The 20,038-nt window shown below is 42.8% G+C and overlaps 1 protein-coding gene across 1 annotated transcript in view; it reads left to right on the forward strand.

Annotated features, from left to right (window-relative positions):
* ANKUB1 (ankyrin repeat and ubiquitin domain containing 1) overlaps nt 1–18,096 on the forward strand; it is a 31,272-nt gene extending 13,176 nt beyond the window's left edge. Inside the window, exons 4-6 of the mRNA XM_068988679.1 lie at nt 5,292–5,406; nt 9,252–10,190; nt 17,967–18,096. Of these exons, the coding sequence (XP_068844780.1) occupies nt 5,292–5,406; nt 9,252–10,190; nt 17,967–18,096 (1,184 nt within the window). The remainder of the gene's footprint in view (nt 1–5,291; nt 5,407–9,251; nt 10,191–17,966) is intronic.
* Nucleotides 18,097–20,038: the final 1,942 nt, after the last annotated feature.

The following is a 20,038-nucleotide window of genomic DNA, read 5'->3' on the forward strand; positions in this document are numbered from 1 at the left end:
ATTCAATATTTTATTTTAAGATTTTCTCTTGATGTGGACCATTTTTAAAGTCTTTATTGAATTTGTTACCATATTGCTGCTGATTTTTATGTTTTGGCCACAATGTATGTGGAATCTTAGCTCCCTGACCAGGGATCAAACCTATACTCTCTGTGTTGGAAGATGAAGTCTTAACCACTGGACTGTCAGGAAAGTCCTCAAATATTTTACAAGAAAGTTTAAATACAGCAAGAAGCTTTAGAAAAACAAATCTATTATGTCGGGGATAATCTATGTTTTGGAAAATGTTTATTAAGGCATTTCTAGAGTGTATTTGTAGAACTGCTACTCAATCTCTACAGAATAATTCCATAATTCTCCAGCAAGAGAGTGAGTTCTCCTAGCTGAGGCCAGACTTGTGAGGGTTAAGGTAGGCTAGGAGCTTTGAGGGTATTAATGCAGATCAGGCTCCGTGAGTAAACACGCCATCAACTAGGAATCAACCCACAAAGGACAACGAGGCCAAGGTCAAGAAATCCTAGAGCCAAGAGTAAGGGAAGAAGAGCCCCACTTCAAGACTACAGATTGTAACATTCTATAAAACGAAGTTGCTCAGTCGTGTCTGACTTTTTGCGACCCCATGGACTGTAGCCTACGAGGCTCCTCCGTCCATGGAATTTTCCAGGCAAGAGTACTGGAGTGGGTTGCCATTTCCTTCTCCAGGAGATCTTCCCGACCCAGGGAACGAACCCGGGTCTCCCGCATTGTAGGCAGACACTTTACCGTCTGAGCCACCAGGGAAGTCCAAGCACAGCAGAAAACGTGTTTGCTAAGAGAACAAAGAGCTAGAGCTCCAAGCATCCTCACCTTGTCCTGAAGGATCCCGGATGAGCCCCCAAGATGAAAGGTTGCTGTTGGATCACAATGCCGGGATTTTTAGCCCCTGGAGGAGGAGAATTCAATCCGGGGCCAGAGACGAGGCTTGATCACTCAGAGCTTTTGTGTAATAAAGTTTTATTAAAGTATAAAGGAGATAGAGAAAAAGCTTCTGACATAGGCATCAGAAGGGGGCATAAAAAATACCCATTCTGTAAAAGGGAGGGGTCAAAACCAAAACAAACAACAAAACCACATGAGAGGGATCAGCAGGAAGAACATGTACTCGTGTGGGTGTCTACCTGTGAAGTGGAGGCACGAAGGGCAAGAGCAGAGAAGCAAAAAGGAAAGAAAGAGAAGAAAGGTAACAAAAAAAGGAGGCTTTCTAAGCATTCAAAAGAATCCTAGAGATATGAATTCCAAGCCAAATTCTACTCCCAGCTCACTGAGTAATTCAGACAATTCTCCATGGGCTGGTCTTTTAGGATCTTTTTTTTTGTTTTTGTTTTTGGCTGTGCTGGGTCTTTGAGAGGGCTTTCTCTAGTTGCAGAGAGGAGACGGCCTGAGGCTTGTGGGATCTTAGTTCCCTGATCAGAGATTGAACCCATGTCCCCTGCAAATTCTATACCTCTGGACCACCAGGGAAGCCCTGGGGGATCTTCTTATCTTCAGCCTTTTGTGACTCTAAGGCTACTGCTGTTATGAATATTCTACCTTCCTTCTTTCTCACCTACAAGTATTTACGGTGAACCTGTCTGAGCCTGAGGATATGTGTGGATGAGCCTAGTCACACACTGTCTCATCATCACTTTGGCATGCAACTTCTGGGGCCATCATATTAAGTCAAAAGCAATCAATCCATCTGCTGTCCAGTGACCTCAGCTCTCCTGGCTGAGGCAATTAGAGTCTCTCTTGGAGACAAACATAACATAGAGGACAGGAACAAGGGCCCACGAGCCAGATTGTCCAAGTCCAACACCTGGTTCCACTACTTACTGGTTATGTAAAACCTGGGGGTTACTTCATCTTACAGTGCCTCAGTTTCCTCAGCTGTCAAATGGAGAAAATAATACAACCCATAACTTAAGGTTGTTGTGAATTTTAAATTATGAAGTTATTCATGTACTTAGAACATATAATAACCATTCGGTGACTATTAGCTATTCATATTCAATATATTACTATTATTATTACTAACTATCATTCTTGTGAATTCAAACTGGGAAATGTAGAGAGACAAAATTGGTTATCAGTAGGGGTGAAAAATGAAGTGTCAAGAAGTAAGGTTGGGTTACAGCAAATCCATGTGGCATGCATGCCAAAGTTGTGATAGGACAGAAACTCCGGGAGTAAGCAGGGCAGCCTGTCAGTGGAGAAAGGAGAGCACCCAAAGAGACCTAGAGGGCATGAGAGAGAGATCCTGGGACCCATGGGAGAGATGGCCCATTTTGAGAGGTGTCTTGGATCCTTAGAAATCAAGATGTTGTCATTATCTCGATATAATAAGCCCCATTTTCTTGAGGGTCTCCTTGCAACCCAAGAGCATAATTAAAATACAGCCCATAGACTGGATGAAACATAATGCTTGGGCTCAAAGAGTTCTCTTTTAGTGTTTGTCAACTGGCAATTCCAAAGCAAAAATGTATGTTCAATGACAAAAGAGTTTCCAAGTATTCTATGGTAACCAGCTGAACAGTCATTCATCCTATTTGGAGAAGTAAGAGGATGGTGCAGTCAAAGAGGGCTTCCTGGAGGAGGTGATGCCAGGATTGCATCGTAAACTATTCAGAGAAAAGTGGGAGAATCAGAAGAATTTAAAAGAAGGGATATCAAAAGAAGCCACAAATCCAGAAACAGCCTGGGGTACAGAGAGAAACACAGGCCAGTCTACTGAGCTACTAAGGGTTAGGAGGGCAGTACATGGCCAGAACGTGTTTGAGCTGTGGGTCAGAACTTCATTCAACAAGTATTTACTGATCATCCACCATGAGCCAGGCACCTTTCGGGAAAACAAGCGCAGACTTGTGAGCTAGAGTGGCAAGTTTCCAGGGACTTCCCTGGTGGTCCAGTGGCTAAGACCCAATGCAGGGGGCACAGGTTCGATCCCTGGTCATGGGACTAGATTCTACACGCCACATCTAAAGATCTTGCATGCTACAACTACGACCAAAGCCAAATAAATAAAAGTCTTTTTTTTTTTTTTTTTTTTTAAGTAACAAGATTCCTACTGTCTTGAAGCTCGCTTTTCAGTGGGGAAGGCATGCATCATCCAGCAGAAAAATATCCAATTTTAAATAGAATGAAGAACTATAAAAGAAAGCAGAAGGGAATAGAGAGTGGTATGGTAAGGTGGGGAGAGGTTATTGTAGATGGTTGGCTAGAGCAGGAGATGACATCTGAGCAGAGAATTGAATAAAGATGGGGAGCTTGTGGGGAGCTTTCAAGGTAGATTTAGGTGAGAGATTATCTAGGCCTGAAATAGGACAGAGCTGGTTGAGATGGAGGTGAAAAAATAAGAGTAAAACTGTCAGGTCTTAGTGATTGTATGAGCTTCCCAGGTGGCTCAGCGGTAAAGAATCTGCCTGCCAGGCAGGACACACAGCTTCAATCCCTGGGTCAGGGAGATCCCCTGGAAAAGGAAATGGCAGCCCATTACAGTATTCTTGCCTGCAGAATCCCATGGACAGACGAGCATGGTGGGCTACAGTCTATGGGGTCGCAAACAGCTGGACACGACTGAGTGACTAAAGAAAAACAAGTGATTGTATAGATGTTGGGGGCGTGAGAGAAAGGAAGGGATGGAGAACAATTCCCAGGTTTCCAGTTCAGGCAGCAAGGAAGGAAGATGGTGGTAACACAAACTGAGACACGGGACAGGAGGAAAAGCAGGTTGGGGGGGGAAAGGGTGTCTTTCACAAGAGTAGGTTCCAGCATGATCCCTTGGCTGGTGATGTCCCTGGCAGAAGCAATCTGCAGCTGGGGGCCTGCCTGGAGTTTGCAGACTCAGGGGTGAGGGCACAGGGGTGATCAACGATGCCATCAGTGGCACTGAGGTGGCCTGTCAGTCAGCCAACAAACTTGGAGTGGGCACTTGTATCCTCACAGAGGACCATCTGTGAACACTCAGCAAGTGGCAGGTGGTGTGGTGAGTCCTAAAGGATCTTCCTCTTTAGTAGGCCATGAAAAAAAATGTCCAAACTAGTAAAATGATTTCAAGAACTGATGATTGGGACTATGAAGAAGTAAAAGTAAGGTCACAGCATAAGGGGTTTCGGGGAGGGTGGGTTGTGGCAGAAATTGCTTTAGCCACGGTGACTGAGATGGTCCTCTGTGAGGATACAATGTTGAAGGCAAAGCTGAGTAACAAGGACACTGCCCTGTGGACCTGGATAAAGCCCCTTTGAAGCAAAAGAAATTGTAGGTCTTTCGATCCTCAGATGGGAGTGGACTTCATGTATCTGAAGAACAGGTGAATGGTCAGAATGGCCAGAACAGAGTGAGGGAGGCAGGCTGAAGGAGCAAGGTCTGAGTGGGTCAGATGGGGAGGAGCCCGTTTTTGTTTTTTTCTCTTTCTGGTCGCACTGCAAAGGTTGTCTTTCACAACAGTAGGGTTCTAGCATGATCCTTTGGCTGGTGATGTCCCCGGAAGGAGGAATCTGCAGCTGGAGCAGGGGCCTGGCTGGAGTTTGGACTCCAGCCACGGGATCTTAGTTTCCCAATTAGGGATCAAACCCATGCCCCCTGCAGTGGAAGCGTGGAGTTTAAACCTCTGGACTTTCAAGAAAGTTCCCAAGACTGGGTTTTATCCTGAGGGAACACAGTAAGAGCAGAAGCCTGAGGAAAGATTCCTGGGAAACACCAGCCTGAAGGACAAAGGGAATGTAGTCAGAAAGCCAGGAGCAGGCAGGCTTTTGTGGAACAAGTGATAAGTCCTCCAGCTGCAATGCAATTATGTTCATAATGCAGAATGGCTCCTGTTTTGTGAAGGCGACAATGCAAGGATTGTTCGTCTTCACCCATAGCCCACAACATAAGCTAAAGGCCCAAGAAGTCCATGTGTCCTGCCACCATTGAGTTTCTCTTTCAACACAACAGCTTACATTTACATGGTGATGTATAGATCAGCAAGGAATCAGCGTCCACAGGACTACTTTAAGATAGCTGCAGAAAGAAGTCCATCATTGTATGCTTTACACTGTGCAGATGAGAAAATGCAAGTATACAGAAGTTAAAAAGTTTTTCCAAACTAATGTAGGCCTAAGCTAAAGACAGCATCTCTCTTTCTCTCTCACTTTTAGGCATCCCTGTCTCCTTATTCAAAGGCTACTTTTCATTTGGCACCTAGTTCAGGCCAGTTTGGAGAAAGCTATCATTAGATGTTTTTTGATCACCAAAATCTGGTGACTCTAACCATCTCCACCTCTCTTTACCCACAGGCACAACACTTCGCTTGGATGTCTGGGACGGATGGAAGGAGTTTCTGATGGGTTGTCTCCTTGGACAAAAACTTCAAGTCCAACGCTATTTATCAAATGAAGGACCAGTCCTCAAGTACGAGTTAAAGCAAATGCTAAACTAATCAATTTTTCCTAAACTCTCATAGGACCTCTTTAGCTGGGGTGTTGTTCCACGAAAGTTCCCCTTAGACATTTTTATTGCAATATATTCTGGAATAAGACAGCAAGGATGTCACCAGGGCTGAGAGCCTTTGGTGATGAACTGCAATTCAGGAAGGCTTTCCTTATACTAACAATCTAAATGGGAAACTTCAATTTGGTTTGGATGTTAGACTTTTAACAGCACTTTTTAAAGGCTACCAGAATAATAAGTGCCTTGCCACTCTTATATTCAATTGTTCTAAAAACCACTGATTGCTAATTGATTGGCTGAAAATATCCGTGGTCTCTTCCTAAGCTATCATATAACTTATCAAATTACATTTAATGCACACTTAAGAGGTTAAAGCGTCTGCCTCCAATGCGGGAGACCCGGGTTTGATCCCTGGGTTGGGAAGATCCCCTGGAGAAGGAGATGGCAATCCACTCCAGTATTCTTGCCTGGAGAATCCCATGGACGGAGAAGCCTAGTAGGTTACAGTCCACCGGATGGCGAAGAGTCGGACACGACTGAGCGACTTCACCTTCACCTTCAAACTTTTGCCACACATGAAGTGTTGCCTGTGCTGCTGGGGCAGTGGAGGAGGGTAGGCTCAGAGAAGCAGGTGGACATTTTAACCTATCTCTGCAGCCAGTAGCTTCCCAGGTGCATGAACTACCTTCTAGGTTTTAATGCAGTGGTATTTTGAACAGTGCCCCCTTGTGGTGATTTAATCATAATTTACAGATGCCCCCACACACACCAGGAAGGTGTGAGGTGACAGACTGGAAAGTCAGCTTTTGAAATTTTCTAAGACATTCAAATAGTTTAAATTAATTTCTCTTTGGGGATAATTATAATGCTCTCTTTTCATGCTCTGAATGCAAAGAACCATTTCATCGCTTTCAACAGTGCGTATTTGTTGAATATTTCGTAGCAGACATTGTGTTTTACTTATTACCTTATTTTATACTTAGAACATTTCTATGAGATTACCCATAAAATATTATTCTTTATCTTATTTTACAGGTAAGGAAACTGATTTAGGAAATCTCCCCAACATCACACAGCTAGCAAAGGGCCCAACTAAATTTTGGATCCCAACAGCTTACTCCAGTGCTCATGTACTTAACCATTTCCACTTAATCTTTAAATAAAATCTAAGAGCTCAGAGAATATAAATAATAAGACTGAAAAACTCCTTTTGCAATTCATCCACCCAATCAACAAACACCTATTGAGCATTTACTATGTACTATGAGCAATAAACAAGATATGGTTCCTGCCTTTAGCAAGCTTACAGTCCAGTAGAAGAAACACAAAACAAGTAACCAATTCTTGGAAGAACAGAATTGCAAAATGTTCAAGGGTACAAACTTCAGTACCCATTTACTTAGGGTACTACACCCTCAGTGTTTAATTGTGTACACTTGAGCAAGTAGTTATCCTCAGTTTCTTCTTCTGTAAAATGGGAATAATAATAGCACCTATCTTACAGAACTACTTTAGAGATTAACTGAGCTAATATCATAAGGAACTTAGAGGTCAGCCTGGCACATGGTAAGGAGGATATAAATGTTAGGTGTCACTGCTGTTACCATTCAGCCTGAAAAGTATGATGACATGGGCATTGTGCAAGAAGATATAGGAATGCATAGTAGGGACAACTAGAGTTACAGGAGCAGACAAAGCATCCTTAAAAAGGAACTTGAAGGGCTGATACTCAGGTAAATGATTGGGAAAAGGATTAAAACGTTCCAATGAGGGCTTTCCTGGTGGCTCAGATAGTAAAGAATCTGCCTGCAATACAGGAGCCCTGGGTTTGATCCCTCAGTTGGGAAGATCTCCTGGAGAAGGGAATGGCTTACCCACTCCAGTATTCATGCCTGGGAAATCCCATGGACAGAGGAGCCTTGAGGGCTACAGTCCACAGGGTAGCAAAGAATCAGACACGATCGATTAACTAACACTTTCAAAACAGATGGAACCACATGTACAAAAACCCAGGGGTGAGAATAGATTTAAAAAACTGAAAGAAGTTCACATAGTAGATTATAGAATAAGAGGAAGCTAGTGGCCAGAGGCTGGAAAGGTTAGAAGAGGCCAGCTCATGAAGGCTCCTGTAGGAATGTGAAGGAATTTGGACTTTATCTTTTGAATGGTGGGAAGACATGGAAGGTAGAGAAAGACCATGATGCAATCTGCATTTTAGAATGTTGGCTCTGGCTCCAGTATGAGGAATAGAGGCAGACAGGCAAACGACACTGGCAGCCTGAGCTAGGCTTATGTAGCAGAGGTGGGTCTAGGAGAACAGATAGATAGTGAAAAAATCGTTTAGGAGGCAGAATCAACTAGTCTCAGCAACAAGAGTGCTCTAGTTCCAACAACATGGGTATTAAGGATGAAAGCAAAGGCCAGTTAGGCGACACAGGAGAGGCTTTTCTCCCCAAATCAGGAAAACTGATCAAATTCAGAGTTGCTGGCTTACACTAATGAATTTCAAAATAAATTGATATATGAACCAAAACACCAATGCATTCATGTATAACTCTAGTTAGTTAGACTCTAACTGTCATAGGGCCCTAGAAACTCCCATGTTCTGGGAAGACCATCTTTCTCATTCAGGAGAATTCCATGGGAAGCCAACAGACAGGAACAGATGCTGTGGTGAGCCTGTAATCAGAAACAAGAGTTAGTTCTATGCAGTAGATTTCGGATGATACCAGTCCAGCTTGCCTCCATCTCTACAATGAGGTCTGATAAGCCTTGTCCAAGTGGATCTGGACAATACCTGGCAGAGCCCTGTCTAGCTTTGCCTCCCTAATTCTTATTTCTCTGAACACTCTTCACCAATCATTTGATTTGTGCCTGATGGGGTATTGGAAGGATAGAGATGTCAGGAAGGCCAGTAAGGGAAGAGAAGGGGAGTTGGTAGGAAGTGATGTTAGAGATGGGCAGGGTCCTGGTGACAGGGGCCTTGTAGGCCAAAGTGAAGCATTAGAATTTCGGTTGCAGCAGGAAGCTATTAGAGTGTTTAGAACAGGGCATATGCCACCACCAACTTAAAGGGAAAAAAAGATTGCTAAGCACTAAGTGAGGAAAAGCCCATAGCGGGATAAGAAGGAAGTGGGAGACCAGTTAGGAGACTGTGGCACTGGTGGTCATGCTGGTGGGAGGCAATCTAGTGGTTTAGATCAGAACAGCAGTGGAGACTCTGAGAAGCCAGAAAATAAGGACAAAGCAGACAAACATACAAAACGTTCAAATTTCTAAAAATGTACTGAATCTCTTCCCGTACTTTCCCAGTTAATACAAAGCTTAATATTTTTCTTGAACATTTGATTTTCATGAAAAAGAAAACTGCTCCAAAGAAACCACTTTGAATTATTTACATATGCACAGTAGGACAATGTGTATAAGCAGGGCCTGTGTGCTTTAACCTGCATATTGTGAGCTAAGTCACTTCAGTTGTGTCCCAACTCTTTGTGACCCCATGGATTGTAGCCCTCCAGGCTCCTCTGCCCATGGGATTCTCCAAGCAAGAATACCGGAGTGGGTTGCCATTTCATCCTCCAGGGGATCTTCCCCACCCAGGGACCGAACTCGTATCTCTTGTGTCTTCTGCATTGACAGGTGGGTTCTTTGCCACTAGCCCCATCTGGGAAGCCCATATATTACTATAGGCCTTTTCTGATTTTAGGTAAAAGTTAGGAAGAAATAAATATTTTAACCAGAATGCTTCAGGGGTATTTAGTGAAACTACATTTGTCTGTTTTCTCTGGCTTGTTTCATTCATTCAGGTATCAGAAAAGGGTCGCCCTGTACATCGCCGCCTTTTATGGGTACATTGAGCTCACTGAATGGGCCCTGAAACAGGGTGTGCGGCCCCATGAGACAGTCGGCGTGCACCCCTACCGAGCATGGTGCCAGGAAGCCCTGCACACAGACGTCTCTAAATGCCCCATTCATGCAGCCGCGGAAGCTGGCCAACTGTTGATTCTGAAGGCCTTTGTCAATTGCAGCGTGCTGTGCCTGGATTGCAAAAACGCAGCAGGACAAACTCCTCTGACCATTGCGTGCAAACACAAGCATAAAGACTGCGTGTTGTATTTACTGAGTAAAATGTGGTCCACGGTTTCTTTTCTGAAAATCTCAGTCTCCATGAGGATTTATATTAAAATAAAACAATGGGTACTCAGAGCTCAGAGTCACAACCTGAATAAAGGCCAGCTTTGTGGGGCAAGGGTCTTGGGGGCAAAAGTTGGAGATGTTGTGATGGTGGATGGTTTCACCAAACCCAAAATGACCTCCAAGAGCTGGCAGAAAGCTATGGACAAGAACTCACAAGGAGGCACTGAGAGCACACTGCCGCCCCTCGAGGAGCAAACTGTGAGCAGGAAACTTGCCCATCCTTTGGCAATTGCACAGCAGGACACAAGAGAAGAGACAGTCAAATTTCCTCCACTGGTAGATGCAAACACATTCTCTGAATTACAAAAAAGACAACAAAGCTGGAAAAAAATTACTGCTACAACTAGGAAAAAAGAAAAGCTCATAAAAAATACATATATGCCCCAAGTTCCTCTCCCTCCAATTTCAAGAGTGGGCTATTCACACCCATCTTTTTACTATGCAACTCCCAGTGCTGACTTTTTACTCAGATCTTCCTTCGCATCTTTCTCAGAGCATAGTGGGAGGACTCCAAGGGAGAATGCCATCTACTGCTTAGCTGTGGCCAGGTAAGCTTTTCTCTTCAAACAAAGGTGAACTTTAATAGGGCAGTTCTAGGGAACAACCTTGTGGCTCAGATGGTAAAGAGTTGGCCTGCAATGCAGGAGACCTGAGTTTGATCCCTGGGCCAGGAAGCTCCTCTGGAGGAGGGCATGGCAATCCACTCCAGTATGCATGCCTGGAGAATCCCATGGAAAAAGAAGCCTGGTGGGTTACAGTCCATGGGGTCCCATGGAGTCGGACATGACTGAGTGGCTAAAACACACACACACACAGGGAACAAATGGTCCACAAAGCCCTAACATGCCATATGGTGTAATACAGGTTGTTCCAATGCATCAGTCCCCAGCTTCAAGGTCCTCAGCCTAACCTCATATTCAGGACAAAATGAACTGATTTTGTTGGCTCATCCATGTAGTATTCTACTCATCAAATTTTCAGGAAGAGAAGAGTTGTATCAATGAATAAGTTCCTTTGCTGCTGCTGCTTCTTTTTCTTTAAACTAAAAGAAACTGCTAATTATAATTAAAGAGAGAAGGGGGAAACTTGCAATCTGGGAGATATCAAAAGTGTCAATGGAAGCCTGGACGGTAGTGAAAGTGGAAGGGAAGAAAAGAACAATTTAATGACAAACTGAATCATAAGACTTCAGTTGACTTAGAGATAAGATATACAGGCTGGGGGAGAACTACATTGGATAAGAGAATAGAATTGATATTAACATTAAGGTAAGTTTAAAAAGTAATCCATTATCACATTTAAAGACATAAACAAGTGTGTCAGAAGCAAATTTTGCAGGCACAATCATTTCATAAGGTAAAATTTTATATGTGGGTCATCAGTTTTCACTGAAAACAGAACTCTAATTAGATCTCAGGACCCATTGACGACTTATGAGGCATTCTTGGGTGCCATGATTACAGTGGAAATATAGATTTATGAATGGCTTTTCCCCTTACTCAATATCATGAGAAGGAAAGAAAAAATAAAGCTAGACAGTTTTAGTGGCCTTTCTGTATTGTTGCCACCTACTGGTGAGAATAATTTTAGCCTTAAAACTGTGGATGTGACTAGTGATGGAAGCAAGATCTGATGTTGTAAAGAGGAGTATTGTATAGCAATCTGGAATGTTAGGTCCATGAATCAAGGTAAACTGGAAGTGGTCAAACAGGAGATGGCAAGAGTGAACGTTGACATTTTAGGAATCAAGAACTAAAATGGACTGGAATGGGAGAATTTAATACAGATGACCATTAAATCTACTACTGTGGGCAAGAATCCCACAGAAAAAATGCACTAGACCTCATAGTCAACAAAAAAAGTCCAAAATGGAGTACTTGGGTGCAATCTCAAAAATTACAGAATGATCTCTCTTCGTTTCCAAGGCAAATCATTCAATATCACAGTAATCCAAGCCTATGCTTCAACCACGAATGCCGAAGAAGCTAAAATTAAATAGTTGCATGTAGAGGAAAAGAACAGAATGGGAAAGACTAGAGATCTCTTCAAGAAAATTAGAGATACCAAGGGAACATTTCATGCAAAGACGGGCTCGATAAAGGACAGAAATGGTATGGACCTAACAGAAGCAGAAGATATTAAGAAGAGGTGGCAAGAATACACAGAAGAACTGTACAAAAATGATCTTCATGACCAAGATAATCACGATGGTGTGATCGCTTACCTAGAGCCAAATATCCTGGAATGTGAAGTCAAGTGGGCCTTAGAAAGCATCAGTATGAACAAAGTTTGTGGAGGTGATGGAATTCCAGTTGAGCTGTTTCAAATCCTGAAAGATGATGTTGTGAAAGTGCTGCACTCAATATGCCAGCAAATTTGGAAAACTCAGCAGCGGCCACAGGACTGGAAAAGGTCAGTTTTCATCCCAATCCCAAAGAAAGGCAATGCCAAAGAATGCTCAAACTACTACACAATTGCACTCATCTCACATGCTAGAAAAGTAATGCTCAAAATTCTCCAAGCTAGGCTTCAGCAATACATGAACTGTGAACTCCCTGATGTTCAAGCTGGTTTTAGAAAAGGCAGAGGAACCAGAGATCAAATTGGCAACATCTGCTGGATCATGGAAAAAGCAAGAGAGTTCCAGAAAAACATCTATTTCTGCTTTATTGACTATGCCAAAGCCTTTGACTGTGTGGATCACAATAAACTGTGGAAAACTCTGAAAGAGATGGGGATACCAGACCACCTGACCTACCTCTTGAGAAACCTATATGCAGGTCAGGAAGCAACAGTTAGAACTGGACATGGAACAACAGACTGGTTCCAAATAGGAAAAGGAGTACATCAAGGCTGTATATTGTCACCCTGCTTATTTAACTTCTATGCAGAGTACATCATGAGAAACGCTGGACTGGAAGAAACACAAGCTGGAATCAAGATTGCCAGGAGAAATATAAATCACCTCAGATATGCAGATGACACCACCCTTATGGCAGAAAGTGAAGAGGAACTAAAAAGCCTCTTGATGAAAGTGAAAGAGGAGAGTGAAAAAGTTGGCTTAAAGCTCAACATTCAGAAAACGAAGATCATGGCATCTGGTCCCATCACTTCATGGGAAATAGATGGGGAAACAGTGGAAACAGTGTCAGACTTTATTTTGGGGGGGCTCCAAAATCACTACAGATGGTGACTGCAGCCATGAAATTAAAAGACGCTTACTCCTTGGAAGAAAAGTTATGACCAACCTAGATAGCATATTCAACAGCAGAGACATTACTTTGCTGACTAAGGTCCATCTAGTCAAGGCTATGGTTTTTCCTGTGGTCATGTATGGATGTGAGAGTTGGACAGTGAAGAAGGTAGAGTGCCAAAGAATTGATGCTTTTGAACTATGGTGTTGGAGAAGACTCTTGAGAGTCCCTTGGACTGCAAGGAGATCACCAGTCCATTCTGAAGGAGATCAACCCTGGGATTTCTTTGGAAGGAATGATGCTAAAGCTGAAACTCCAGTACTTTGGCCACCTCATGTGAAGAGTTGACTCATTGGAAAAGACTCTGATGCTGGGAGGGATTGGGGGCAGGAGGAGAAGGGGACGACAGAGGATGAGATGGCTGGATGACATCACTGACTCAATGGACGTGAGTCTGAGTGAACTCTGGGAGTTGGTGATGGACAGGGAGGCCTGGCGTGCTGCGATTCATGGGGTCGCAAAGAGTCGGACACGACTGAGCGACTGAACTGAACTGAACTGAACTGATGATGATCTACAAGACTTTCTAGAACTAACACCCCAAAAGATGTCCTTTTCATCACAGGGGACTAGAATGCAAAAGTAGGAAGTCAAGAGATACTTGGAGTAACAGGCAAGTTTGGCCTTGGAGTACAAAATGAAGCAGGGCAAAGGCTAACAGAGTTTTTCAAGAGAACGCACTGGTCATAGCAAACACCATCTTCCAACAACACAAAAGAAGATACCACACATGGATATCACCAGATGGTCAATACCAAAACCAGATTGATTATATTTTTTACAGCTGAAGATGGAGAAGCTCTATACAGTCAGCAAAAGAAGACTGGGAGCTGACTGTGGCTCAGATCACGAACTCCTTGTTGCAAAACTCAGACTTAAATTGAAGAAAGTAGAGAAAACCACTAGACCACTCAAGTATGACCTAAATCAAATCCCTTATGATTATACAGTGGAAGTGACAAATAGATTCAAGAGATTAGATTTGATAGACAGAGTGCCTGAAGAACTATGGACGGAGGTTCGGGACACAGTACAGGAGCTGGTGATCAAGATCATCCCCAAGAAAAAGAAATGCAAAAAGGCACAATGGTTGTCTGAGAAGGCCTTACAAATAGCTGAGAAAAGAAGAGAAGCCAAAGGCAAAGGAGAAAGGGAAAGATCTACCCATTTGAATGCAGAGTTCCAAATAATATCAAGGAGAGATAAGAAAGCCTTCCTCAGCGATCAATGCAAAGAAAGAGAGGAAAACAATAGAATGGAAAAGACTAGAGATCTCTTCAAGAAAATTAGAGATACCAAGGGAACACTTCATGCAAAGATGGGCACAATAAAGGACAGAAACCGTACGGACCTAACAGAAACAGAAGATATTAAGAAGAGGTGGCAAGAATACACAGAAGAACTACACAAAAAAAGATCTTCATGACCCAGATAACCACGATGGTGTGACCACTCACCTATAGCCAGACATCCTGGAATGGGAAATCAAGTGGGCCTTCGGAAGCATCACTTCAAACAAAACTAGTGGAGGTGATGGAATTCCAGTTGAGCTATTTCAAATCCTAAAAGATGACCCTGTGAAAGTGCTACACTCAATATGCCAGCAAATTTGGAAAACTCAGCAGTGGCCACAGGACTGGAAAAGGTCAGTTTTGGTTCCAATCCCAAAGGAAAACAATGCCAAAGAATGCTCAAACTACCACACAATTGCACTCATCTCACACGCTTGCAAAGTAATGTTCAAAATTCTCCAAGCGGAGCTCCAACAGTACGTGAACCAAGAATTTCCAGATATTTAAGCTGGATTTAGAAAAGGCAGAGGAACCAGAGATCAAATTGCCAACAACCACTGGATCATAGAAAAAGCAAGAGAATTCCAGAAAACATCTACTTCTGCTTCATTGACTACATCAAAGCCTTTGACTACGTGGATCACAACAAAAAATGGAAAATTCTTAAAGAGACGGGAATACCAGACCACCTTACCTGCCTCCTGAGAAATCTGTATGCAGGTCAAGAAGCAACAGTTAGAACCAGACATGGAAAAACAGACCAGTTCCAAATTGGGAAAGGAGTACATCAAGGCTGTATATTGTCCCTCTACTTATTTAACTTATATGCAGAGTACATCATGTGAAATCCCAAGCAGGATGAATACAAGCTGGGATCAAGATTGCCAGGAGAAATATCAGTAACCTCAGATATGCATATGACACCACCCTTATGGCAGAAAACAAAGAGGAATTGAAGAGCCTCTTGATGAAAGTGAAAGAGGAGTGTGAAAAAGCTGGCTTAAAGCTCAACATTCAAAAAATGAAGATCATGGCATCCGATCCCATCACTTCATGGCAGATAGATGGGGAAACAATGGAAACAGTGACAGACTTTCTTTTGGGGTTGGGGGGGCGGGTCCCCTGGTGGCTCAGAGGTTAAGCTGTCTGCCTGCAATGCAGGAGACCTGGGTTTGATCCCTGGGTCGGGAAGATCCCCTGGAGAAGGAAATGGCAACCCACTCCAGTATTCTTGCCTGGAGAATCCCATGGATGGAGGATCCTGGTGGGCTACTGTCCACGGACACGACTGAGCAACTTCACTTTCACTTTCAAAATCACTGCAGATGGTGACTGCACCCCTGAAATTAAAAGATGCTTGTTCCTTGGAAGAAAAGCTATGACCAATCTAGACAGCATATTAAAAAGCAGAGACATTACTTTGCTGACAAAGGTCCGTCTAGTCAAAGCTATGGTTTTTCCAGTAGTCATGTATGGATTTGAGAGCTGGACCATAAAGAAGGCTGAGCATCGAAGAATTGATGTTTTTGAATTGTGGTTTTGGAGAAGATTCTTGAGTCCCTTGGACTGCAAGATCAAACCAGTCAATCCTAAGGAAATCAGTTCTGAATATTAATTGGAAGAACTGATACTGAAGCTTCAATACTTTGGCCACCTGATGTGAAGAGCTGACTCAGTGGAAAAGACCCTGAGGCTGGGAAAGATTGAAGGCAGGAGGATAAGAGGACAACAGAGGATGAGATGGTTGATGGCATCACCGACTTGATGGATATGAGTTTGAGCAAGCTCTGGGAGTTGGTGATGGACGGGAAGCCTGGCGTGCTGCAGGGGTCACAAAGAGTTAGACTCAACTGAATGACTGAACTAAACTGAGCACAATGAGGTTGTGAATAGAAATCTTATTTCCAATCTTATCGTTTCTCATTTCTCAATATTTTTCTCTTCCTTGCATTTGTACTCTTGACTGCCTTCCCATCTGTCTTCTCCGTTTCCCACAGCATCTTTCCCAGGATGTAGCCCACATTCCCCTGTTGGTGTGTTGTGGAGGGCACAGGGGAACCTGCACACCTTACGCCCCTGAAAAGCTCTCTCTGGTTTGACTCATGTCGCCCCTTGCAGGAGTCATGAAAGCACCCATGTCCATCTGAAGCTCGCAGTCAAGCCAGGCAGCCAGGTGGTCTGAGCACTTAGTGCTGAAGGACCAGTTACAGCTCTTGGGCTGAAATGTGAGAAATGGACACATGCCATCTTGATGGTGGGTCCACCATCATCAAGCTAGTATCATAGCCAGGAGATGGGAAAGAGCTTAACTAATCCTTCGTGGTGGTGACCCAGGAGAACTGGATCAGGGAGGGTCCATTAGATGTTCCCAATTTTGTGAGAAATGTGATCTCCCAACCAGGACCCCAGACATTTCATCTGGCATCATATAAGAGCATTTGCTGGACTATGTGTCATTCAGGAACTCCACATTATTTTTAACATTATTCATTTATTCATTTATTTTAATATTTATTTTTATTTATTTATTTGGCTGTGCTCGGTCTTAGTTGCAGCATGCAGAATCTTCAGTCTTTTAGTTGTGGCCTGTGGGATCTAGGTCCCTGACCAGGGATTGAACCTGGGCCCCCTGCATTGGGAGCACAGAGAGTTAGCCATGAGACCACCAGGGAAGTCTATAGGAATGCCATCTTTAGCTTCACAAAAATATACTTGTGAAGGTTGACTCAGAGTATTGAGTTAACTCAGATCCAGTGCTAATGTGGGTCTCGGGTGGTGAGTGCAGGTGGCTGGTATGGAGCTGACAGTGACCGTCTCATTCCTCAGAAGACAGTGTCAGCTTTATACACATCTAAGAATATTGCCAAGGTGTGCCTAGAAAACTGTCTTCCTTACAGCTTATTGTCTAATTCCAGTGAACTTGATGTAACCTAGGAATCCAGGTTAGTGAAGATCCAAATGTGGAAGATTGGTCCAGAAGGTTCAGAGTGTACTGAGAATAGATGGTAATCCCCAAAGATGTTTCTGATGGGCTCTTGTGCTCCTGATAAAAGCAGAACTCTCTATGTTGTTTTGTTTTGTTTCATTTTGATAAAAAGTACCAAGGAGGGAATTCCCTATCGGTCCAGTGGTTAGCACCCCAGGTTTTTGCTGCCAAGGAAGTGGGTTCAATCCCTAGTTCAGAAACTAAGGTTCCTGCAAGTTGTATAGCACGGCCAAAAAAAAAGCTTCAACCCAGCAAATTCTATGACATTGAGTGGGTTTCTGTTTCTAGCTGTGAGTGCTCACCTTTTGGTATTGCCTTGGGATGATTTCATTCCCACTGCTTCACAAGGAAATGGTTTTAGAAAGATTCCTTTTTCCTGCTTACCTCCTCATAGGACAAGACAAACCAGCCACAGGAACCACAAAATAAGCCCAAGATTTCCATCACTTTAGCTATAAATGGGGAGATGGCAATGGCCCCCCACTCCAGTACACTTGCCTGGAAAATCCCATGGACAGAGGAGCCTGGTAGGCTGCAGTCCATGGGGTCGCTAGGAGTTGGACATGACTGAGCGACTTCACTTTCACTTTTCACTTTCGTGCATTGGAGAAGGAAATGGCAACCCACTCCAGTGTTCTTGCCTGGAGAATCTCAGGGACGGGGGAGCATAGTGGGCTGCCATCTATGGGGTCACACAGAGTTGGACATGACTGAAGCAACTTAGCAGCAGCAGCAGCTATAAATGGGTACAAGAATGGACCTCCTTATAAATTATGCCCTGTTTTCTTGCAGTGCCTTTAAAGAGAAACGATGGCTTCAACAGTTAGGAATAGCAAGAGTCCTAGCGAAAAAGAGCATTTCTAATCTGACTATCCAAGGAAGCTTGACAGCATGTGAAAATCCTCCAGAAATTGTACTTTGAAAAGTCACAACAACCCCAGTTTGTATGAAGACCTGGTCAGACAGAACTTCTAATTCTAATGCTAAAGTTTCTGAAAACTGTTTTAATTTGGGGGTTTCTAATAACAGTTCTGATGGTACATGAATATTTAAAGTTCAATACCATGTTTTCTCAAACTCCATCACCCTAACTCAATAGATGCAGAGAAAGCCTTTGACAAAATTCAACATCCATTTATGATTAAAAACTCTCCAGAAAGCAGGAATAGAAGGAAAATACCTCAACATAATAAAAGCTATATATGACAAACCCACAGCAAACATTATCCTCAATGGTGAAAAACTGAAAGCATTTCCCCTAAAGTCAGGAACAAGACAAGGGTGCCCACTTTCACCACTACTATTCAACATAGTTCTGGAAGTTTTGGCCACAGAAATCAGAGCAGAAAAAGAAATAAAAGGAATCCAAATTGGAAAAGAAGAAGTAAAACTCTCACTGTTTGCAGATGACATGATCCTCTACATAGAAAACCCTAAAGACTCCACCAGAAAATTACTAGAGCTAATCAATGAATATGCTAAAGTTGCAGGATATAAAATCAACACACAGAAATCCCTTGCATTCCTATACACTAATAATGAGAAAATAGAAAAAGAAATTAAGGAAACAATTCCATTCACCATTGCAATGAAAAGAATAAAATACTTAGGAATATATCTACCTTAAAGAAACTAAAGACTTATACAAGGAAAACTATAAAACACTGGTGAAAGAAATCAAAGAGGACACTAATAGATGGAGAAATATACCATGTTCATGGATTGGAAGAATCAATATAGTGAAAATGAGTATACTACTCAAAGGAATCTATAGATTCAATGCAATCCCTATCAAGCTACCAGTGGTATTTTTCACAGAGCTAGAACAAATAATTTCACAATTTGTATGGAAATATAAAAAACCTCGAATAGCCAAAGCAATCTTGAGAAAGAAGAATGGACCTGGAGGAATCAACTTGCCTGACTTCAGGCTCTACTACAAAGCCACAGTCATCAAGACAGTATGGTACTGGCACAAAGAGAGAAATATAAATCAATGGAACAAAATAGAAAGCCCAGAGATAAATCCACACACCTATAGACACCTTATCTTTGACGAAGGAGGCAAGAACATACAATGGATTAAAGACAATCTCTTTAACAAGTGGTGCTGGGAAAACTGGTCAACCACTTGTAAAAGAATGAAACTAGAACACTTTTAACACCATACACAAAAAGAAACTCAAAAGGGATTAAAGACCAGAAACTATAAAACTCCTAGAGGAGAACATAGGCAAAACACTCTCCGACATAAATCACAGCAGGATCCTCTATGACCCACCTCCCAGAATACTGGAAATAAAAGCAAAAATAAACAAATGGGACCTAATTAAACTTAAAAGCTTCTGCACAACAAAGGAAACTATAAGCAAGGTGAAAAGACAGTCTTCTGAATGGGAGAAAATAATAGCAAATGAAGCAACTGACAAACAACTAATCTCAAAAATATACAAGCAACTCCTGCAGCTCAATTCCAGAAAAAAACGACCCAATCAAAAAATGGACCAAAGAACTAAATAGACATTTCTCCAAAGAAGACATACAGATGGCTAACAAACACATGAAAAGATGCTCAACATCACTCATTATCAGAGAAATGCAAATCAAAACCACAATGAGGTACCATTTCACGCCAGTCAGAATGGCTGTGATCCAAAAGTCTACAAGCAATAAATGCTGGAGAGGGTGTGGAGAAAAGGGAACCCTCTTACACTGTTGGTGGGAATGCAAACTAGTACAGCCACTATGGAGAACAGTGTGGAGATTTCTTAAAAAACTGGGGACAGAACTGCCTTATGACCCAGCAATCCCACTTCTGGGCATACACACTAAGGAAACCAGAAGTGAAAGAGACACGTGTACCC

This window comes from Capricornis sumatraensis, chromosome 1 (genome assembly GCF_032405125.1).
Source record: "Capricornis sumatraensis isolate serow.1 chromosome 1, serow.2, whole genome shotgun sequence".
NCBI classification, from domain to species: domain Eukaryota; kingdom Metazoa; phylum Chordata; class Mammalia; order Artiodactyla; family Bovidae; genus Capricornis; species Capricornis sumatraensis.